This window comes from Phocoena sinus, chromosome 5 (assembly GCF_008692025.1).
Source record: "Phocoena sinus isolate mPhoSin1 chromosome 5, mPhoSin1.pri, whole genome shotgun sequence".
Lineage (NCBI taxonomy): Eukaryota > Metazoa > Chordata > Mammalia > Artiodactyla > Phocoenidae > Phocoena > Phocoena sinus.
The window spans coordinates 63,942,651-63,966,858 of NC_045767.1; the positions used below are offsets into that span (position 1 = coordinate 63,942,651).

At 42.0% G+C, this 24,208-nt stretch overlaps 1 protein-coding gene across 14 annotated transcripts in view; it reads left to right on the forward strand.

Annotated features, from left to right (window-relative positions):
* TBC1D1 (TBC1 domain family member 1) overlaps positions 1 to 24,208 on the forward strand; it is a 363,204-nt gene that overhangs the window by 117,189 nt on the left and 221,807 nt on the right. For 13 of the 14 annotated variants that reach the window (XR_004349956.1, XR_004349957.1, XM_032632302.1 and 10 more), the window contains 6 exons: positions 5,280 to 5,738; positions 7,678 to 7,767; positions 9,364 to 9,468; positions 10,351 to 10,483; positions 15,448 to 15,539; positions 23,263 to 23,373. Coding sequence is in view for 11 of the 14 variants with exons in the window: in XM_032632302.1 (XP_032488193.1) it covers positions 5,280 to 5,738; positions 7,678 to 7,767; positions 9,364 to 9,468; positions 10,351 to 10,483; positions 15,448 to 15,539; positions 23,263 to 23,373 (990 nt within the window). In the remaining 3 variants the exon portion in view is untranslated. The remainder of the gene's footprint in view (positions 1 to 5,279; positions 5,739 to 7,677; positions 7,768 to 9,363; positions 9,469 to 10,350; positions 10,484 to 15,447; positions 15,540 to 23,262; positions 23,374 to 24,208) is intronic. The other variant, XM_032632314.1, reaches the window with a different exon arrangement.

The window sequence follows — 24,208 nt, forward strand, 5'->3', positions numbered from 1 at the left end:
ACGGGTTCGATTGCTGGTCCAGAAGATCCCACATGCTGCGGAGCAGCTAAGCCCGTGCGCCACAACTGCTGAGCCTGTGCTCTAGAGCCCGTGCACCGCAACTACTGAGCCTGCGTGCCACAACTACTGAAGCCCACGCGCCTAGAGCCCAGGCTCCACAAAAAGAGAAGCCACCACCGTGAGAAGCCTGCATACCGCAACGAAGAGTAGCCCCCTCTCGCAACCAGAGAAAAGCCCATGTGCAGCAATGAAGACCCAGCACAGCCAAAAATAAAATAAATAAATTTATTAAAAAAAAATAGAGAATTCAGGATTTCGTCACAAGTGGACAGTATGCCTTCATTTTTCTTTTCTAAAAAAATTTTTATACAATTTTTAAAGGTTACTTTCCACTTACAGTTACTACAGAATATTGACTATATTCCCTGTGTTCCACAATACCTCCTTGAACCTATCTTACACCCAGTAGTTTGTACCTCCCGCTCCCCTACCCTTATGTTGCTCCTCTCCCCACTGGTAACCACTAGTTCTCTATATCTGTAAGTCTGCTTCTTTCTTGTTGTATTCACTAAATTTGTTGTATTTTTTAGACTTCACATATAAGTGATTTTCTCTTGACTTATTTCACTTAGCATAATGCGCTCCAAATCCATCCACGTTGCTGCAGATGGTAAACTTTCATTCTTTTTTATGGCTGAGTAGTATTCCATTGTGTATATATATATATATATATATATATATATATATATACACCACCTATTCTTTATCCATTCATATGTTGATGGACACTTAGGTTTTTTCCATGTCTTGGCAATTGTAAATAATGCTGCTGTGAACGTTGGGGTGCATGTATCTTTTCAAATTCATTTTTGTTTTTCTCAGATGTATACCCAGTAGTGGAATTGCTGGGTCATATGGTAGTTCTATTTTTAGCTTTTTGAGAAACCTCCATGCTGATTTCCACGGTGGCTGCATGAATTTACATTCCTACCAACAGTGTACGAGGGTTCGCTTTTCCCCACATCCTCGCCAACATTTGTTATTTGTGTTCTTTTTGATGATAGCCGTTCTGTGACAGGTGTGAGATCATTGTGGTTTTGATTTGCATTTCCCTGATGATTAGTGATGTTGAGCATCTTTTCCTGTGCCTGTTGGCCATCTGCCTTTCTTCTTTGGAAAAATGTCTATTCTTCTGCCCATTTTAAAAATTGGGTTGTTTGTTTTTTTGATGTTAAGTTGTATGAGCTGTTTATATATGTTAGATATTAATCCCTTATCGGTCATATCATTTGCAAATATTTTCTCCCATCTACTAGACTGTCTTTGTTTTGTCAGTGGTGTCCTTTGTTGTGCAAAAGCTTTTAAGTGTAATTAGGTTCCCTTTGTTTGTCTTCACTTTTATTCCCTTTAGGAGATGGATCCAAAAAAATATTGCTTCAATTTATGTCAAAGAGTGTTCTGCCTATGTTTTCCTCTAGGAGTTTTATAGTATCCATTCTTACATTTAGGTCTTTAAGCCATTCTGAGTTTATTTTTGTATGTGTTAGAGAATGTTCTGATTTCATTCTTTTACATGTAGCTGTACAGTTTTCCCAGCATCACTTATTGAAGAAACTGTCTTTTCTCCATTGTATATTTTTGCCTCCTTTGTCATAGATATTGTAGATTAATTGACCATAAGTGTATGGGTTTATTTCTGGTTTTTCTATCCTGTTCTGTTGATCTGTATGTCTGCTTTTGTGTCAGTACAAAATCATACTGTTTTGATTACTGTAGCTTTGTAATATAATCTGAAGTCAGGGAGCGTGATTCCTCCATCTCTGTTCTTCTTTCTCAAGATTGTTTGGCTATTCGGGGTCTTTTGTGTTTCCATATACATTTTAAAATTATTTGTTCTAGTTCTGTGAAAAATGCCATTGGTAGTTTGACAGGGATTGCAGTGAATCTGTAGATTGCCTTGGGTAGTATAGTCATTTTAACAATATTGATTCTTCCAGTCCAAAAACGCGGTATGTCTTTCCATCTGTCTGTGTTGTCTTCAATTTCTTTCATCAGCATCTTAATAGTTTTTGGAATACAGGTCTTTTGCCTCCTTAAGTATGTTTATTCCTACGTGTTTTATTCTTTTTGATGCAATGGTAAATGAGATTGTTTCCTTAATTTCTGTTTCTGATAATTTGTTGTTAGTGTATAGAAATGCAACAGATTTCTGTGTATTAATTTTCTTTAATTAATTTATTTATTTTTGGCTGCAGTGGGTCTTTGTTGCTGCATGCGGGCTTTCTCTAGTTGCGGTGAGTGGAGGCTACTCTTAGTTGTGGTGTGCAGGCTTCTCATTGTGGTGGCTTCTCTTGTTGCGGAGCGTGGGCTCTAGGCGCGCGGGCTTCAGTAGTTGCGGCACATGGGCTCAGTAGTTGTGGCTTGCAGGCTCTAGAGAGCAGGCTTAGTAGTTGTGGCACATGGGCTTAGTTGCTCCGTGGCATGTGGGATCTGACCGGACCAGGGCTCGAACCCATGTCCCCTACTTTGGCAGGTGGATTCTTAACCACTGTGCCACCAGGGAAGTCCCCAGTATATTAATTTTGTATCCTGAAGCATTACTGAATTCATTGATGAGCTCTTGTAGTTTTCTGGTACCATCTTTAGAATTTTCTATGTATAGTGTCATGTCATCTGCAAACAGTGACAGTTTTACTTCTTCCTTTCCAATTTGGATTCCTTTATTTCTTTTTCTTTGATTGCTTGGCTAGGACTTCCAAAACTGTGTTGAATAAAAGTGACGAGAGATCCTTGTCTTGTTCCTGATCTTAGAGTGAGTGCTTTCAGCTTTTCACTGTTGAGTATGACGTTAGCTGTGGGTTTGTCATATGCCTTCATTTTTCAGAAAATGGTGCTCAGGTCTGTTCTGGTTAAGGGAACTAAACTATCAAAGTTTTGCAAACTTAGGCACATGTGGAGTCCACTTTTTATTTAGTCTCCTAGTATACTTGAATGACTTACAGAAATGTTTTAAAAACGTTAGATTTTTAACTATTTACAATTTATTGTTGAAACTGTGTTTGGCAATACGCCTTCAAATATTCTGAAGTTGTTATATTCTTGTCAGGATCCCTGAGATTTTATTTTAACCCCAATTATCTCCTTGATACCCATATTCACACAGCTCACTAGAGCAGGGAAAGGCACTGGTTTTTGACTAAAGCGTGTGTTTCGAAGATTCTAATCAAAGGATAGGAGAGATTGGTGGTAGGAAAAATGACCACAGCTTAACTCTGACCAAGGACGATGTACTCTTTAGCCTCCTCTGACCTTGTGAAGCGAGGGAACAAGCAAGTTCTCTACTTTGTGTCTTACTTGTGTTTGTACCTTTTATTGCTGAGTCACCATAAATTCATGTGACTTCACAGATTTTCTCTCCCCTTTGATATGTAACGAAAGACACCGTTCATTACTCACTTCAGATGCAGTGGAAGACCCAGCATATAGAAATGTCAGTTATTGTTTTAAAAAAAGCCTCAAAAGACTGAGTAAGCTTTGAATTTTCTGTTCAGAGAGTGGGGTTAATAATTAGGAAGATTCACATGGCTCCTGATAAAATAATTTTACCCACTTGCTCAGAAAAGCGGTGAGGTTTTCACTTGCATAAATCGTTTTTCTTTTTTTTGATAAAGTCATTATTCTTTACCCTTACAGAAACAACTTTTACCTGAAAAATCTTGTAAGTATATTTTCCCCCAGAGAGAAAAACGGGCTGTTTTTGCCAAGTTCCTGTAGTGACTGGTTGGCAAAGGTGTGAGTGAAATCTAGACTTTCTACTTTCTTCCCTCTGTCCTTTTATATTGGTGAACAATTTTTAGGCCTCCACAGGATATGTAATTATTTGTCAGTGGAGGAATGAGCTACAGCTCAAGCAAATACTCAGGGCACATGGTTGCTTGACGTTGAAATTCTGGCTTCCTTAGTGTCATTTAGGTCTTATGCTTCAGGAATTAATTTTTTAAAACATAAAATCTCTGAAGATAAAACTGACTTTTGTACGATAAAAGATCTTGAAAGGATATATCTTAATCTTTATGGCAGAGATTGTCTTTAAGGTGTGCTTGGTACGAAATCACAAAGAGAAAAGTCTTTTGAGTCGTTGGGTCTTTGGGGATTATGTTATGAACACAGAATATAAGCTTGCTTCTTAAAATCCACTAAAACCACCTCCCTTTACTGTATGTATTGATCTTTGACTTGAATTGAAAAGGGGTTCTTTTCCCTCTATGTCATTAAAAAGACATTGGGCCTATGGGTATTGGGTCTTAAATTGGATTTTCTTACAAAGAGAAAAGGAAAAATTGGCTTTGGGTGTTAGGGCATAACAAAAACTAGGCCCTTCCTAATGAAAATTGAATTTGTGCCTGTTTTGTGTTAGTACTGAGGCTGTACATCATCCAGATGATTGCACAGATGCTTATTAATGCGGTTGAGGACTCATCTCGGTCTGTGGCTTCTTTGAGGGATCTTGTCAGAAGCTAATGATGAGAGGGTGTAGCAGTAGTGCCGACAGTAGCACACGAGACCTTTTTGTTCATTCTCTTGATCATGACTTTACATTAGGAATCAAAGGCTTTAGAAGCTCAGTGGAAAGAAGCCCCAGTGTGTTGCCCTGATGATGATACTGTCATGGGTTGCTTACTCCTTGATTAAAACCTCCTAGCTATGTAGTCAATACTATTCAACTATTGGGGAATATAAGACTGAGGAATAAATTGTTAGTTGTCATTAGAGAAAATAATGATGTTATCATTAGAAGAAAGGTTGTATAAGATAATTACAGTCTTGTTCTCCTCATCCCATCATTTATTTTGGAAGACTTGATGCACTGCCAAGACGCACTGCCATGAAATTAGAATAACTGCATAATGTTTTGGTGGCAGCTTCCCGGAGAAGACCTTTGGCTTTGGAGTGGGGGGACCAGCCTGGGTTTGACTTGCCACGTGTGGCTGTGTGGCTGTGAGCTCCTTACTTAAGCTTGCAGGATGTTGGGCGCGCGAATCCTCTAGCGTAGCCCCAGCGTGGAAGAGGTGCTTAGTAAATACTTTTCCCCTTCTTGTCTCTGTGTAAGTTGCCCATTTCCCTCTCCTGGTCCCAGATTCCCAGTGGGATGCACCTTCAGGCTGATGGAATACGCCGTGTGCCGATGGGGAGAGCACGGCGTTGGCTCCTGTGGATGCGGGTCCTGTGCCGCGCCAACCACTGCGGGTTCCAAATAACACTCCTTCCTTGCCTGGCAGGTGCCTGAGATCATCAGCTCCATCCGGCAGGCCGGGAAGATCGCCCGCCAGGACGAGCTCCGCTGCCCTTCCGAGTTCGATGACACGTTCGCCAAGAAGTTTGAGGTGCTGTTCTGCGGCCGCGTGGCGGTGGCGCACCGGAAGGCCCCGCCCGCCCTGATCGATGAGTGCATCGAGGGCTTCAGCCACGTGAGCGGCGGCGGCTTTTCCTCGGATCAGCTCCAGGCTGCGGTGCAGCCGCCGGGGGACCGGGAGCGGGGCCCACGGCTGATGCGCAAGTCCTTCTCCCAGCCCGGGCTGCGCTCCTTGGCCTTCAGGAAGGAGTTTCAGGATGCAGGCCTGCGGAGTAGTAGTTTTTTCAGCTCCTTTGAAGAGAACGACATCGAGAACCACCTGATGAGTGGACACAATATTGTGCAGCCGACGGATATTGAGGAAAATCGAACTATGCTCTTCACGGTAAAATACTATCAAAGCCTCATGCGCATCCCCGGTGTGATCTGTGTGTTTAAAAGAAAATCTGCTTTATCAAGCAAAGATTCTTTGTGAATTTCTTTTGGATTTATGTGTGAATCCATATGTTTTTATACTGAATAATTCTTTTCTCAAGATAAAATCCTTATTTAGTCCCTAATTAGCCTTTGGAATTCATCAGGGGGGTCACATAAAGAGACTCTTATCTTATATCCTCTATGACTTTTATCCCCCTCCCCCATGGTTGTGAAGACACCTTTTCAATGTGGAAAGAAGAGTTAATATGCGTAAAAGAGGCCCCCAAAGGAGATTTAAAAAATGGATATTAATTTCAAGTAATGTATTTCAACAAAATCTTTTTGGAAAATACCCCTTCTTTACTACTTTTACTAATTTGTAAAATACTTACCCTTTGTTATCTGGATAATTAGATTTGGGGATAACATGATATTTGAAATTGATACCCAAGCTGAAATATTAGTTTAGCCAATTGCTCACTCACTTTTTTCTAGAAATGGTTTGGTAAACTGACAGCCAACTGCCAGAAAAGGCATAGACAGGGAAGCTGTCCCTGGCAGTCGCCGCTCCTGGGTTCCATGCTGATCTCCGCTCTTCTGGTCAGGCTGCCCTCCCTGGGAGTCCTGGGTCTGAGCCGATGGGACTCAGCTGGCCCAGTAGCAAGCTGGTCTCTGACAATCTAGGGAGTGGATTGTTCCTCGGCCTCCTCTGTCTCTTCTTTGGCCTAAGGCTGACTGACTATAGAGAGAGCATGAGCTTAAATATAAAGTCTTGGCGTCTGTGCCTGATTCGGGGCAGAGGATGGCCCAGGGGTGAGGAAGCTGGCTGTGTGGATGTATGCAGGTTCAAGATCAAGATGCGGTGTCAGAGGGCCGATTTCTTCCTCTTCATGGTTGACCTAGTATACTGAAAAGAGTGCTACGTTGGCAGTCAGTCTGGTGCTGTAATGTGTGATATATATTTTAAAAAAACAAAACAAAGCAAAAACCCTCTTGGTGTCATTGGGAAAGCTGCTCAGTGCATTTATTTTCAAGTACTTATTATGTGACTGCTGTATACAGGGTCCTGTGTAATACGTTAGAAATACAGCAGTGAACAAGACAGGCATGATCTCTGCCCATGTGGAATTTAGATTCCAGTGAGAGACTGGCGATTGTACAGGTAATTGTCTCACTAAAATTGTGATAAATGCCGTAAAGGAGAAGTAAAGGATGCTGTGAGGGCATTTGGGGAATCAGGGAAGACTTTCTTGAGGAAGTGATTTTCACTGAGCAGAGGTTTCATTGTGGCCAGCTGGGTTCAGGGAGCAGCAAGGTGAGGGAGGGGTGCTGCACAGTTAACAGTGTGGTTATTGCAACACAGTCCCCTGCTGTAATGGAGATCTGTTATGCTGACCCAGGTATGTAAGACAGTGTTAATTTGTGCTAACGCTCTAGCTTTTCTAGAAAGTCAGGTAAGCAGTAGTGAATACCTAACACAGTATGCATTCAACAAATGGTAGATTGTTTTAACGATAATTTAAGAAGACTTTTCTAATCATTAGGAAGTGTTCTAGAAATCTTGAAAGAGAAGCTCCTGTTTCCTGGGAGGTTCACTTATGTAGAAACCTCTCTTCCTTACAAAGGGGGGATGTGGGAACCTGAGGCTTAGTTGCCAACTTCTGTATATTTGGTCCTTTCACCTCAAGACTGCTGCCTGATGTACACCGATGGTTGTCTGTGCTACCTGAAATCTGTAGGATAGATTGTGACCTTGAAGTGATTTTCTACATGAGATGGTCAGAATTCTATAGGAGCTTGACCCACTGAGTCTTTATTTTCATAGGTTATGAAATGAGAAAGTTCGTGTATAAATCTGAATTCAGTGTTCATAAAAAGCTAGTTTCTTTTTTTGTTTGTCTTTTAAGATTGGTCAATCTGAAGTTTACCTCATCAGTCCTGACACCAAAAAAATAGCGTTGGAGAAAAATTTTAAGGAGATATCCTTTTGCTCTCAGGTAAATGGAGATGGGTTATCAGCTCAATTGCCATTTGATTTTTTAATGAATACTTTTACCGTCATTCAGCAGAAGTGGTTACGGTCACAAGATGTATGCTTTCTAAGTACTGGGTTTGTGATCTTGCATTTCCTTTTGTGTATTAAGGCAAACTATAAATATAATTTTGAAATTAAGAATTTTGTTTTTAGCAACCATAACCTACTGGAGAAAATAGGTCTCCTTTTCTTTTTTTTCAGGCATTGGTAGTAATGTTCCACAGTCATGATTTCCAGGGGGGTGTGTGTGTGTGTGTGTGCGCGCATATTAATATATACATTCACACACAGTAAATATTTTTAAATACTTATTTTTACTTTATAAAAATTCATAACTTTTGAGGTACCAAGATCATTATTTCTTCTTCCTTAAAATATAATAAATAGTGACTACTTTTGAGGATGTTTTCCTCAGAGTACAGTATCTACTCGAGTTCTTGCTTGCAGATCTCCTGGGTGTGTTTCATAGAGAGATTTTGGAGAATCTGTTAATTATAACGAGCTATGCCAATTTTACTCAAGATACTTTTTATCTTGATTTGCTGCTATTTGTATTGTAATGTTAGTATTAAATATCTGCTTTTTCATGTGATAGTTTAATTATTTCCTAAAGGGTACAGTACACAAGTTTACATGATCACCTGCCCTTCAAGCTGTCAGCACTCATGTCTCTGCCTGCTGGTGCTTTCGGGAGATGCTGCATATTAATGTTTATGTCTAATCTGTATTAAGGTGCCTCTTAGCTGATACTTTCAAAACAAGCGTACATATTAATATTTATTAAAAAGAGCTATTAGGAAACTATGGTAGAACTCTGGCCTTCATATCTTATGTTTAAAAGCGTCTCTCTTCTTTTGTGTGTATAATTTTTTTTTTTTTTTTTTTTTTTTTTTTTTTGCGGTACGCGGGCCTCTCACTGCTGCGGCCTCTCCCGTTGCGGAGCACAGGCTCCAGACGCGCAGGCCCAGCGGCCATGGCCCACGGGCCCAGCCGCTCCGCGGCACGTGGGATCCTCACGGATCGGGGCACGAACCCGTGTCCCCTGCATCGGCAGGCGGACTCTCAACCACTGCGCCACCAGGGAAGCCCTGTGTGTATAATTTTTGACTCATTCTTCCTACGAGTTTACTTCAGTATTTACATATTTGTTATTTTAGTAGTACGTATGTTTTAAATCTTTTAAACTTTGTGTCTGCATGTGTTTGCGTGTGTGTGCATATGTGTTTGTATGTTAATCTCTCGTCTGCTTATTCCTTGATACTGAAGAATTCTCATTTTTTTGTGTCAGCTTTTCTCCACTTCCTTTCACTACTAAAATGAGCAGTAAAAACTCCAGTTTTCAGATCCTACTTCTCTTATTGTGGGGATAATCAGAGTAACATTTTAGTAGAACTTCATATTTGAGAGATGTTTTTAGACATTTAAAATATCTGAGAAAATAATACTTATATAATGTCCTTTAAAATTGTGCTGTGTGAATCTTCAGTTGCATGTCTGGCAGTGGTGCCTTTTGTGGATATAAGTGACCATTCCTTGTTCTTGTCCCTGCCTTCAACAGGGTATTAGACATGTGGACCACTTTGGGTTTATCTGCCGAGAGTCTTCGGGAGGTGGAGGCTTTCATTTCGTCTGTTACGTGTTTCAGTGCACAAATGAAGCTCTGGTAAGTGAGAAGGGGCCGTTCTTAAAGTCTCCTTTACAAGGGATTTCAGCCTCACTGATATCTTTACTTAGCAAAGCCATATGGCCTCCTTGACATATTATTTGGCTTTAATTATTCTTTCGTCACTATTTGATAACCAGCTAGTACATACCCGAGACTTAATTCGATGTGCATTTTCAATTTTCATCATTCTTAAAGGCCTGCTCACTTTCACCCTCTGCTTTAGCATTTTTCAAATGTCATTTTGGACTTTTGATCAGAAGAGTTGGTTTTCGTTCAGTATTTAATTTGCGTCTAGTTTTTACCTTATCTCCTTGAAGAGCTTTGAGCATTTGTAGTGTTTCTAGGCTACGTGTAATCCTAGCGGGTATTATGATTATTATTCATTAACCTGTGACTAATAGTCCAGAAGAATCTTAAAGTACTGAGTCCTTCCACAGAGTCCTGATATCTCTGCCCAGCTTTTTTTTTTTTTTAATAAATTTATTTATTTATTTTTGGCTGCGCTGGGTCTTTGTTGCTGTGCACGGGCTTTCTCTAGTTGCGGTGAGCGGGGGCTACTCTTCATTGCAGTGTGCAGGCTTTCTCATTGCGGTGGCTTCTCTTGTTGCAGAGCACGGGATCTAGGCGCGTGGGCTTCAGTAGTTGTGGCTCGCGGGCTGAGTAGTTGTGGCTCACAGGCTCTAGAGCGCAGACTCAGTAGTCGTGGTGCACGGGCTTGGTTGCTCCGCGGCATGTGGGATCTTCCCAGACCAGGGCTCGAACCCGTGTCCCCTGCATTGGCAGGCAGATTCTTAACCACTGCGCCACCAGGGAAGTCCCATGTGCCCAGCTCATTTTAAATGGACTTTTTGATGACTATAGTCTCCTCTCTTCGATCAGGTGGATGAGATCATGATGACCCTGAAGCAGGCCTTCACAGTGGCCGCGGTGCAGCAGACAGCGAAGGCGACGGCCCAGCTGTGTGAGGGCTGCCCCCTGCAGGGCCTGCACAAGCTCTGTGAGCGGATTGAGGGTGAGCCGGGGTGGGAGGGCGGCGGGGTGGGTGGGGGGCTGTTAAGGGTCCTGGGCAAATTCGTTGGAAGGTTCTGCCCCGTGGAGGCTTGTGTTAGTTACAGGACTCATAGGTGGATGTCTTCTGTATATCAGGCACTGTGCCTAGACCATCTCCCCTCAAGGGGCTCTGAGGGCAGTGGAGGAGTAAGGGGACCACAGGGAACAAGACCAGTTGCATTGTTAGCAAGGTGGTGTGAGTGGTCAGTCACTTCAGCTGCCATGGAGGGGTCTCGTAACAAGAGAGCTAAGAATTTCCACTGGGTAAGTCAATTACAGTGTCATCGATAACCTCTGCCGGAACAGTTTTAGTGGAGGGAGCGGCCGTAAGGTAGGTTGCAGCTGAGGAGCCCATGAGAAAGAGCACAGGAAGTGATGCTGCGAGTATGGACTACGATTTCTAGAAATTTGGCTTAGGGAGAAACCGCAGTACATGTTACGCTTTGCCTCCTTAAGATGTGCCTGGCACTGTACTAAGTGTTTTCTTTAACATGTATTATCGTCCACTTAATCCTCACCACGCCTGGGAGGAAAAGGGATTATTTGCACATTTCAGGGATAAGCAAACTTAGTTTCTGGGATTTGGGGTTGATACCATCCTGATGGGTTTGAAGTCGTATCTGATTTCCCTTTTGAAAGACAAATTGACATCATCTTAAGGTCTTTGAAGTTTCATTTGCTGGCATTTCAGTGCTCTTTAAAATGAATCAAAATGATTACCATTTTCAACTGTGTATTCCTAGCTGTTACTCCTTGCTGACATTATACAAAATATATTTGGGAACAAGAAAACGTGTGCTTTAACAAGAGATCCCATCTGAGAGGATCACTAACCCTTTGCTTAGTGGTTGTCAAGATAAGGTAAATGATGACAGAAATGTCTCTTATGAGCTTATTAAGAAGCCAACAATGACTTTGGCCTTGAAGATAAAGCAGATCCTGATCTGCAGGAACTAGAAGGGTTCCAGAGTTCCACTTGATACATCTTTCTTTGGTCTGGCTTAGCTTTCAGAAAAATATAGCTGAAAAGTTTAATTGTGGTGGGGATTTTGCTGCTATCGTTTCAGAATTATCATTTTATTTATCTTTTTACTGGATAAAATCCAAGCAAAGCAGAAAGCTATGCTAATGTAGAAACATCCAATAAATAGCACAATTAGAAGGCTAGTGAGGGTTATATTTTGCCTACATGATGGGAAGCATTTCTAAAGTATAGATGGCACGTTATTAGAGCCATCCTTAGTAGGGGAGATGCTGATTATTTTATGAACAGTTCAAGGTTCTTGCTTTTTGCTATATTGTATCCCTAATAAGTAGAATGAAGTCATTTATTAAAGCTCGTTGTATGTTCCCATAGGAGTAGTTCTAATAGGAAGTTATGATCTGGCCAGGAACTCCATAAACTGTGGAGAGGACCAATGACATGGCAACAAAAAGAAAGACTTAAAGACTTTTTTTTTTTTTTTTAAATATATTTATTTAGGCTGAGTTGGGTCTTCGTTGCTGCGCGCGGGCTTTCTTTATTTGCGGTGAGCAGGGGCTACTCTTTGTTGCAGCGTGAGTGCTTCTCATTGCGGTGGCTTCTCCTGTTGCAGAGCACGGGCTCTAGGCACGTGGGCTTCAGTAGTTGTGGCACGCAGGCTCAGTAGTTGTGGCTCGCGGGCTTAGCTGCTCCGCGGCCTGTGGGATCTTCCCAGACCAGGGCTCGAAACCATGTCCCCTGCATTGGCAGGTGGGTTCTTAACCACTGTGCCACCAGGAAAGTCCCAAGACTGTTTTCTTAATAAATTGATATAGTCAGTATGCTCTGGACTCTGTAAAATAGTAAATACACTGTATGTATGGGTGCTGTTGGACACTTACAACATGTAAGGGGTGCAGCTGTGCTGATTCTGTGTTTGAACTATGTACAACTGCTAGTATTTATATAGTGTTTTGCTTATTTTAAAGTTTAGAGGAGCATTTTGGGAGTTCTTGGAATGAATTATACTTTCACTAAAAGGAAAAAAAAAGTTTTACTGAGGTTTCCTTTTGCTGTCTAAGTAAATTTGCCTTCAGCAAAGCAAAGGCATTCATCAGAGCTTCCTTTAATAAGAGCCTTTTCAACCAGACATCGTGAAGGCGGGCTCACTTGCCTCGCTTCTCCCCTCTAAAACCTTTTGGCATCACCTGGGGAGTGCCACCTTCTTGCTGCAGAAACTCCCGTTCCCCGCCCCCCGCCAAGGCTGAAGGTAGTGAGAAGCCCTGTGGAGGGTGCACAGTGGAGAACAGGCGCTGGGACCACAAAGACCACCTCTGGTTTGAGATGGGGCAGGAAGGACCTAATGAATTGAGGCACCCTGAAGACAAGGATAGAACTGTCTAAGGATCTCTCCAGACCTGCTGAATATGAAGAGTAGTCTGTATGATTTCACCTGAGATTGTTAGAAGTATATATAATTAGTCTGACTCTTCTTGGGGTTTTTCTCCACATGTGAATGTCTCATCAAGCAGTACAGTGTTTCCAAGAGAGGATGTTTGCACTGTGTCATTGACATCCATATGCAGGGAGGGTTTTTATTTAATGATTTCTAAGTGCTAATTTTACTCGTAAATTTAAACACTGTTTTGATTCAAGTAGTTAGTGCAGTAAAGGCATCTCTGTTTGCCTGGCTTGTATGACCTGACAGCTTGCCTGAGGAGTACCTGAACTGTGCTCTGATAAAATTCATCTGTCCTTTCTGCACCTTTACTGACCTCTTTTTTTCTGATTGAAGAATAGTTGACTTACGATATTATTAGTTTCAGATGTATAACGTAGTGAGTCAGTATTTTTATTTCTTATGTACCATACAATATCATTATGACATTATTGACTGTATTCCCTGTGCCGTACATTACATCCCTGTGACTTACTTATTTTATAACTGGTAGTTTAAATCCCCTGGTACATCTTAATCCCCTTCACCTATTTCACCCTTCCCCCCTTCCCCTCCCCTCTGCGACCACTAGTCCTTTGTTAAGTCTGTTTCTGTTTTGTTATATTTGTTTGCTTTTAGATTCCACATACAAGTGGAAACGTACAGTACTTGTCTTTTTCTGGCTGACTTATTTCACTTAGCACTTCACTTCTGTGTTGAAGGCAGTGGCATCAGGTGGCTTGACTGCCTGGGTAAAGGAGCAGTGGAGTGTCCTAGGGTGGTCTCTGGGGGCAGACAGATGTGGGTCAGATTCTGACTTTGTCCCTTCCTTAGCTGATGACCTTGGGCAAGACATTTGACTTCACCGTGCCTCAGTTTCTTCATCTATAGACCTTGGAATTGCTAAAAATAGTGCCCACTCCAAGGATTATGTTGAGGATCAGATGAGATTATTTATGTAGTGTTGCATGAAGTGGCACAGCAATCACTTAAGAAATACTGGCTTTTATTTTTATGGTGGCCTCTTAGGGTTTTCTTGGCCAAAAAAAGAAAACGGCGGTGGAAAGAGGAAGGACTTCTGGGAGCTGCAGTGGTTTGAGTAGGGGCAGCGACCTCGCCACCGCCTGTTAGGAGGGTGAGGGCCCTGCCTTCTGCTGCAGGGGGCGGGGTGGGCGATGGAGGAGCACTGGCTCTGGGGCAGCCTTGGCTGCTGATTGGCCTCCTGACGTGTCAGTCGCCTGGCTTCTCCGGACCTCAGCAAACTCATCTGTAAAACAGAGGCCTGGTTTCCAAGTCCCTGTTCAGAGCTGTCCCCTCTGGCCATCCTAGTAATGTAGATAAATCTGGCCCAGAGACTTGGCCAAGGCCCTGCGCAGTGGCTCACCCTCAGGAGGAGACGACGGGGTGGCATGTGGATGGGGACAGGACTGCCCTGGGAATAAAAGTAATCAGCAGCAGTGTTTTTTTCCACGGTAGTTAGGTCAACAAATCCTTTCATCCCAAATCTTTTCATCATGGGTAGCATTTATCTCTGGCGCCAAGAAAAGGCAAAACAGGGTCTGAGCCATATATGTGTGGAGAAGGAACTTTCTGAAATACCAGATTCTAATGGACATTAAAATTGCAACTTTATTTTAATGACTTTCCCTCAGAATCCTTTGTAATGTTATTTAAGTGGCCATAAGACTATTACTAAGCCTGTGGTGGTAAAGGGAAAGTTGTTAGCCACACAAATCACTTTCTTGTGAAAGAGCCTAGCCTAACCTGTAAGAGAAGAATGTTGGTCAGTTTTCAAATGGGGCAGTAGTTGTTTATCCTTAAGGGAGATTGTCTAGTTTACATATAAATACTCCCTGAGAATTTATCGTTTCCTGCGGACAATGTTCTGGCTGTGTGAGGTGTTCTGACCTGGAGTAGTGGCGAAAAAAGGCAATTTGGAACCACACAAAGCTGACGTAGAGTCCAGTATGGGGTCTTTGGGAATTAACTGAGCTCTCTGGGTCTCAGTTTCCGTAACTGTAAAATGGGGCTAATCGAGTCCTCTTTACCAGATTGTTCTGAGTATTAAATGAAATGATACAGGCCTGATGTTTAAGTCAGTGCCTACCATGTGAGGGCTCAATCAAAAAGTGTTGCTTAGGGGCTTCCCTGGTGGCGCAGTAATTGAGGGTCTGCCTGCCGATGCAGGGGACGCCGGTTTGTGCCCCGGTCCGGGAGGATCCCACATGCCGCAGAGCGGCTGCGCCCATGAGCCATGGCCGCTGAGCCTGCGCGTCCAGAGCCTGTGCTCCGCAACGGGAGAGGCCACAACAGTGAGAGGCCCGCATACCGCAAAAAAAAAAAAATGTTGCTTGTTGTCAGGGTCATCATCATCACCGACATTATTGATTAGACTTTCCATAAAACCTCAGAAGCCTTAAGAAGGTGGTTAAGTCATGTAAGAGGGGGGAGTGAGCATGGGAAGTGTTAACTCTACCTCGTAACTGTTACCTAGAGTGTTCTCATGTCTCGTTTTTTCTCTTAATAGGAATGAATTCTTCCAAAACCAAACTAGAACTCCAGAAGCACCTGACAACACTAACTAATCAGGAGCAAGCAACTATTTTTGAGGAGGTTCAGGTACAGTACTGGTTTTAAATTTGCAGAAGGAAGAAAGGAGGCAGCTTCTCTGTGACATTTTATTTATAAAAAATAGCAAAGCAAACCTGTTAGATCCTCAAGGAAGTGGGCCTGAGTTCCTCTAGGTTTAAGCTTTAACAGCCTCGGGACAGGGGCCAGGTCAGAATTGCAGATTCCTATCAGGGCTTGGTTTTTCACGTGAAAACTACTAAACCAGGGGAACTCTCCCTTAAGGAACAAGAGAAAGGAAATAATAAAGTGGAGAGAGCCTCAGCCGGGGAGACAGGGGACCTGGATTTTGGTCCCTGAACACTGCTGTCCCTGGGAGACCTCTTTTTTTTTTTTTTTGCGGTATGCGGGCCTCTCACCGTTGTGGCCTCTCCCATTGCAGAGCACAGGCTCCGGACGCGCGGGCTCAGAGGCCACGGCTCACGGGCCCAGCCGCTCCGCGGCATGTGGGATCTTCCCAGACCGGGGCACGAACCCGTGTCCCCTGCATTGGCAGGCGGACTCTCAACCACTGTGCCACCAGGGAAGCCCTCCCTGGGAGACCTCTGCTAGCTCCTTCCCGCTTGGGATTTCAGCCCTAAGTGTGAGAGTCTTAAGGATATAACATTTTGTACATGAAATTGAACATAACTTTTCTTCCTCGCTCTTTTTTTCAGTTTTGAAAATAAATTTAGGTGTTACCTACTATATGGTATATCAAACCTAAACATAAAAACAAAATACAGAAGAAAACCCAAGCTCATCGGTTTTCTGCATTAAGCCCAGAACCGCACTGTCATCCTTGCGTTTAGATGCACTTATCTCGGGAAACCACACTGTGTGTGCTGGCGTGCCCATAGTCTGTTCATTATGAATCTTTAATGAGCTCATCAAAAATTTCATGTGTGCTTTAGCCGAGGGGCATTTTCTGTGGTTTTGTGGCACTTTCCTAGGGAGGAGAGTACATCAGAACAAAGCATAAGTCTCTAGTGGGGAGGAGAGTGCTAGGGGTTCTGCACGTAGAGAAGTCTTTAAACAAAACAAGATGGCTAGCAAGTCTAGACTGTAGGTTCCCTCTCCCTCTTCACTGAGGGAGAGGCTGCAGACAGGGCCCGTGATCTGTTTCCTGTTAGAGTGAAAAATTAAAGAATTGTCTTTGTCAATCACGTGTTCGAGTTCTCCTTCCCTTGATCTTCTGCAGTAGGATTGGCATATGTATGTTTGAAGGAGAGCATAGGAAGGGTTTTTTAATTTCATAAATTGCTTAGAATGTAACTTTCACAATTTCCAATTGCCTTTAAGTTTTCTTATTTTCTTTTGAATTGACTTGAGACACACTACTTTGTTTTTTCTTAAAGGATCTTTAGCGTTCGAAGTACACAGTACTCTCACACAAATTTAATGTGATTTGTACTTGGAATTCATAAATGGATGGACAATTTGCTTCTGATTGTTAATGCATTTGTGATGGGAGCTGGGTCCTTTTTCTTTTTTTTTTTTTTTAATTTATTTTAATTTATTTTTGGCTGTGTTGGGTCTTCGTTGCTGCGCTCAGGCTTTCTGTAGTTGCGGCGAGCGGGGGCTACTTTTCGTAGCGGTGCATCGGCTTCTCATTGTAGTGGCTTCTCTTGTTGCAGAGCACAGGCTCTAGGCGCGTGGACTTCAGTAGTTGTGGCACACGGGCTCAGTAGTTGTGGCTCACGGGCTCTAGAGCGCAGGCTCAGTAGTTGTGGCACATGGGCTTAGTTGCTCTGCAGCATGTGAGATCTTCCTGGACCAGGGCTCGAACTCATGTCCCCTACATTGGCAGATGGATTCTTCTTTTATTTCTTTTTTGTGGTACGCGGACCTCTTACTGTTGTGGCCTCTCCCGTTGCGGAGCACAGGCTCCGGACGCGCAGGCTCAGCGGCCATGGCTCACGGGCCCAGCCGCTCCGCGGCATGTGGGATCTTCCCAGACCGGAGCACGAACCCGTGTCGCCTGCATCGGCAGGCGGACTCTCAACTACTGCGCCACCAGGGAACCCTGACAGGTGGATTCTTAACCACTGCACCACCAGGGAAGCCCAGAGCTGGGTCCTTTTTCATCTGATGCTAGCCCACTTTGCTGTTTTAGTGCCATCAAGTCACTTTGGGGAATATTTTTCTAGCAAGCATAGAAGATGCACCTTCCTCCTCTAATGTGAGTTTGTTTTCTCTTTTATTTAGATAGCACTGTGTAGCTTTCCCCAAAACAGTGTGGTGAATCAGGATAGGTAATACCCCAGATACCCTTCTGCAGCAATGATTATGTTCCTGATGGATGTGATTTTGAGATTCTCTTTGATCCATGTGAGTGTGAGACACTCAATATAAAAAATGGCAACGAGGCTTTAGAGAAAATCAGTGACAAAAGTTTGTTTTAAAAAAATGGATTCAGTTAATATCCTGGGATCCCTGTGTGGTGTTGTAGAAGGCTCTGTAATTTTTTGATTGGTTTAAAGACCAAAGGGAAGTCATTGTTCATTGGTTTTGAAAAGCCAGCTCGTACTTTGTCCTCCCTCATTGTAGGTGTGGCTCTTTTTTGAATAATACAGATTTAACATGGATCTCTTCTTCTGACGGCTTATTGGTAGTCTTATTAAATTATTTACTCAATGACCATTCTTGTTTTTTTATAAAATATTTTATAAACCAAGTCACTAGTTTCTTTTTAGGTAGTAGTTCCTGCTAATGCATTTGAAAATCATGCATTTCAAACAGATCATAAGGAAAAAGGTGGCTTTGCAGTGTCATGATACCTCTTTTAAATAGAATGGTTAATATTTTCCTTTGTATGGTTTTTTTCCTGGAGAATGATTTGTTTCTGAGGAAATTCTCCAAGGGCAAATTTTTATAAAACAAATGTAATTACTATTGAAATCAATAGTACATGATTGCTTAAATAGTTATTAAAACATATATATTCAGTGTTTTTGTAAATAAATGTTTCATGCAAAAAAAAAAAGTGCAACCCAAACAGAACCATAAAGAAAAAGAAATCATTAATTACTGTGCAGATGATGCTGGGGAAGTATCACTGCTGCAAATAAGCCGGCTTTGACTTTCAGCTCTGTGAGGAGAACTTGGTGCCAGATGGGCCTGTGGGTGTGCTAACCCTTCTAAGAGGACTCAAGACACTGTAGAGCCACTTTTTAATTTAGGACCTTTTTGAAGTGTACATTTTTCAAACATGTCTAAGTGGGCGAATGAGAATGTGACCCTTGGGTGGGGTCTGGCTCTGTCCAGGTGCTGCCCCCTGCTGGCTGGCTTGAGTTTACGTAGGTCGTCCTCAGGGAGAAGTTGCTTTCAGTCTGAGTTGGGCTAGTAAAGAAACTGTCTCAAAGTCGAATTCTCTTCATCTGAATGAGTGTATTTCAGGGAATGACTTAATAAATACTCAGTAGGTAAATCAAGTAGATTTATAGTCAGTAGATGTCGATAACGGATTAAATAATGTGACTTTTCACAAGTTAACGATAAGTGGTTGGAGGAATTTTTTTTCACTTTATACAGAATGTAGAGCAGCTTAATTGGATTTTTCCATGGTTTTAAAATTATTTCTTACAAGATTTCATTATACTTTTTTAGAAAGATGTCAGGCTGTAGTCCAGGTGAGCACTGCCATTTTCAGTAGACTCCTCAGAAGACCGTAGGCTTTCTCAGCATTCTGGTATTCATTAGGCAGTGTTAGAAATGGATTTCAAATTGCTTTTACAACCAATTTATAGGCCCGCCCTCATAGAAATGAGGTTAAGAAACACGTAACAACATTGGCTTTGTTGCTTTTAACAGGCAATTAATTGTTTTATATTGTTCATTTTTTAAAAATGAAATATAACTATAGAAAAGCACACAAATCAGTGGTATATAGTTCAGTGAAATAAAAAAAATTATTCTGAGGTATAGTTGATTTATAATATTACATAAGTTTCAGGTGTGCAACGTAGTGATTCACAATTTTTAAAGGTTATACTCTGTAGTTATAAAATATTGGCTGTAGGTGAATTTTTAAGAATATTTATTTATTTATTTATTTATTTTTGGCTGTGTTGGGTCTTCGTTTCTGTGCGAGGGCTTTCTCTAGTTGCGGCAAGCGGGGGCCACTCTTCATCGCGGTGCGCAGGCCTCTCACTGTCGCGGCCTCTCTTGTTGCGGAGCACAGGCTCCAGATGCGCAGGCTCAGTAGTTGTGGCTCACGGGCCTAGTTCCTCCGCGGCATGTGGGATCTTCCCAGACCGGGTCTCGAACCCGTGTTCCCTGCATTGGCAGGCAGATTCTCAACCACTGCGCCACCAGGGAAGCCCTGTCAGTGAATTTTTATAAGATGAATACACCTGTGCAGCACGCAGATTAGGAAATAGAGCGTGTCCAGTCCCTCCGAATCCCCCCTTGGTCCTGCCCCAGGTGACCACCATCCTGACTCCTGACTCCGGAGGTTAACTTTGAGTAATAAGCAAGTTAATTTTTGACTGCAAAGGGATGTTATCCAACTTCATTCCCCATTATTTTCCTCAGACCTGTCTCTCTGTCATGAATGTTTATAAAGTTAAATCATCTTCAGGAAATAATGATTTGTCCCTTTGCAGGATGGTGAAGTTCCCTGGGAGGCACTCAGGAGATGATACCTTGCTAATCGTTTTCACTAAATAGCAGGGTAGCCCCTAGTCATGTTTCAGTTATTTTAAGAAAGGGTTTATTTCTTGACCTTGTATGACACCACAGACATGGTCTTCTCAGCCTCACTGACTTTCCCCTGTGATGTTTAACGAGCTCCTTGATGCAGTGTCTGGGCAGCAGCTGTGGTAGTACATTGTGCTCAGTTTAGTCTCATTTTCTGTCCATTCAAGTAGTTTCTTTCACGTATATGCTGAGGGAAAGAGAATGTATTAATAATGCTCCTCTCCTGTTACTGCATTCTTAGCCTTTTTTGATATGTTGAAATAAGTGATTACGAAGAATTTCTCCAACAAAATACAAATTTTCTTGTGAGAGCAGCCCAAAGGTTTGATTGAAGAATAGGAGAAGAAAGAATGGGTCAGCTCTTGGGTGCCTGCTCAGAGGCTTCGTGATTCCTGCCTGCTTCTCTTTCCTGGACTTTAAAATATATATATACTTTATTTCTTAGAGTAGTTTTAGTTTTACAGAAAAAGTGGGTGGAAGTACAGAGAGTTCCCATAAAACTTCTCATGCCCTTTCCTCAAGCCAGTTTCCCCTGTTAATATCTTGTCTTAGTGTGTGGTACCTTTATTACAGTTGATCAGCCAATATTGATACATCTTTAGTGATTAAAGTCTGTAGTTTACATTAGGGTTAACTCTTGGTGTGGTACATTCTGTGGGTTCTGATACATGCTTGATGGCATGTATCCACCATTATAGTATCATACAGAATTGTTTCACTGCCCTAAAGATTCTCTATGCTCCACCTTTTCACTGTTCCCCAGCCCCCCACCTCTGTTCCAAACCCCAGGCAACCACTGATCTTTTACTGTCTCCATAGTTTGTCTTTTCCAGAATGTCACATAGTTAGAATCATACTCTTTGTGTAGCCTTTTCAGTTGGGCTTCTTTCCCTTAACAATATGCATTTAAGGTTCCTCCATATCTTTTTGTGGTTTGATAGCTCTTTTTAGTGCTGAGTAGTATTTCATTGGATGTACCACAGTTTATCCATTCACCTGTTTAAAGACACCTGGTTGCTTCTAAATTTTAGCAATTATGAATAAAGCTGCTATACACATTCTTGTGCAGGCTTTTGTATGGGCATAAATTTTCAACTCATTCAAGTGAACACTAAGCAGTATGATTGTTGGATCACATGGTGGGAACATGGTTAGTTTTTGTAAGAAGCTGCCAAACTGGCTCCCAAAGTGCTGTAACCGTATCATGTTCCTACCAGCAATGAGTGAAAGTTCCTGTTGTCTCTGGGGGCTTTTAGACTCACAGTATATCTGTAACCGTCCCGAGGTCAGCAAAATTAAGTTAGGATTGTGGTATGTGACTACCACTTTCCTCTTTTGAAGATCTGATGGAAACTTCCTCTGGAACAACCCGCGTGTTGCATAAAACATGTAAAAATTTATAACATCAAGGTTCATGGCTTGGCATCCAGATTGAGAACATCTATTCTGACCTTTAAAATATTTAATCCTTAAATCTGAAATTTGAAAGAACAGGAAGTCCTCATTGAAAACAACCTCTTCTAATCATTTACTATCGTTTCCTTGGGTAACAGGAACAACTTATTTAAAATGATCTTTGTCTTTTTTTTTTTTTTTTTTAAACATCTTTATTGCGGTATAATTGCTTTACAATGGTGTGTTAGTTTCTGCTTTATAACAAAGTAAATCAGCTATACATATACATATGTTCCCATATGTCTTCCCTCTTGCGTCTCCCTCCCTCCCACTCTCCCCATCCCACCCTTCCAGGCTGTCACAAAGCACCGAGCTAATATCCCTGTGCCTTGCGGCTGCTTCCCCCCAGCTATCTACCTTACTACGTTTGTTAGTGTGTATATGTCCATGACTCTCTCTCGCCCTGTCAAAACTCACCCCTCCCCCTCCCCATACCCTCAAGTCCGTTCTCCAGTAGGTCTGCGTCTTTTAAAATGATCTTTGTCTTTAAGAGAGGAATGTTAGAATGCTTCTCGTCTGTGACATGAGGGGTAAAATTGTTCCTTAGTCAGCTGGGCTGCGGAGAACGGCGTTGACCCGGACTCGGATGCTTGTGTAATTGATCCGTTTATTAGACACCCTGACTGATTTAAAGGGCAGGCTAGAGGTTTGGGGTAGGGAGGGAGGGAGGAGCAGGGCAATGGATAACTGTCATTGTAAAAAAAAAAGATATTTTTCTAAAGTTTATAGACCAGAAACTTTGTTTATCTCCAGAGTAATTCAGTTTTGTTTTCTTCATATTCAGGGAAAATAATTGAATACATTAAATTAGATGGTCTTCTAAACATGAACTCTGGTATTTCAAATCCAAAGAATTTGGGGCTGGAAAAGACCTTGGAGTGTATTTGGTGCATAATCTTCATTTGAACAGACAGAGAAGCTAAGCTTAAATGACAAGCCTTTGGTCTCACTTCTAGGCAGCACCTTGAACTTACATGACCTGATTTCCAGTCCAGTGTGCTTTGCCACTACCTTGTCTGAAAAATAAAAGGCATACAAATAATTTTTTAAAAACCAGAGGAAAAAAATTGAGTCCATGCCATGAAATTTTGTGTGCAAGTGTATGCCTTGTGGGGCTTCCAGGAAGTGCTTCATGATGAACATGTTTGACATGTGGAAGGAACCATGGCCCTGGATCCAGTTGCTGGTTTCCTTTCCAGTTCCCTGACCATAAGAGTTTATAAATAAGTAACCATTGTGGCTCTTGACCTCTGGGTGTTTCCACAGATTTTTGTCCTTTTCTTATGTTTTTAAGACTGTTTATTAAATATTTTGACTATGCCTCTATCTGATGTGAAATGTTTATTTTAGGTATAAGGATATCAGAGGTCAGAGGCTAAATCTGGCCCACTGGCTGGCTTCCTTATCTGTTTTCTTTTTAAAAATTATCTCCAGTTGTAGGATCATTGGTGCCCCCTAGTGAGGTGGTTGGGTAAAAGCACTAGTTGATGAATGGGAGCTGGTAGCATTTTCAAAGGGATGGGTTAGCAGTTTTGGTGACAATTAAAAATTAATGTAATATATTCTTTTTTTCATTAAGAAATTGAGACCAAGAAATGAGCAGCGAGAGAATGAATTGATTGTTTCTTTCCTGAGATGTTTATATGAAGAGAAACAAAAAGTTCACGTCCATATTGGGGAGATAAAGCAGGTATGGCATTTTTCTCTCTTCTTAAAATTTTACCAGGACACTGTGTAAAACAGAGTCTTGAGGATTTTCTGAAGCTCTGAAACTTCTTTTTCTCCCTGAATTTTATTTTCATTTGTTACACATGTAGGGGAAATTGGGGAATATTTAGATTGTGCTTAGAAAAGGTGAGGAGAGTTTCTGTCTGTGTTGTAGTGGGAGCAGAGTAGTTGCTCTGATGAGGGAACTGGTGTAGAGCATCGAGAGTGGAGTTTACGAGTGGATGCTAGCAAGGAAAGCTCGACCTGCTGGGAGCCAGTCCCTGTCACCTCACCTTTCTCCTTGATTAAATGGGACTGACATTGTACAGCTGCCTTCAGAATTATATAAAGTGCCCGGAAGCTCTTTGTAATAAAAATGCAATGTGAATAGAAGATAGCACTACTGATAAATCACATACAGTATTAGCCTGGTTTACGTGCTATTCAGATATGGAGCTTCTGTTAATTCCACTTCATATGCTGGAGGTGCAGAGTTGGCCTCCTATCCTCTCTTTCCACAGCTCTGTTCAGCTTTTCTGTGTGAGGGGTGCTATCTCAGAGGCTGGGGCGGCCTGCAGGGCTCTGTCTTTGAAGAGCTTCGAGTTTGGGATTCAGGACCATTTTCCTATTTCTTTTGGACTCTCTGTAAGTCAATTTATTAATAACCCTTATAGCTTCTAAACATGCATTTTATATTTGTTTAAGTTACTGTTAGGCCAGAAAGCCTAGAGAAAAATCAGTGAAGTATGTTCAAAGGGTCTTTAATTTCCAGAAGTACATTGCCTTTTTTTAAAAAAAGAATACTTCCTGAGTGCTTA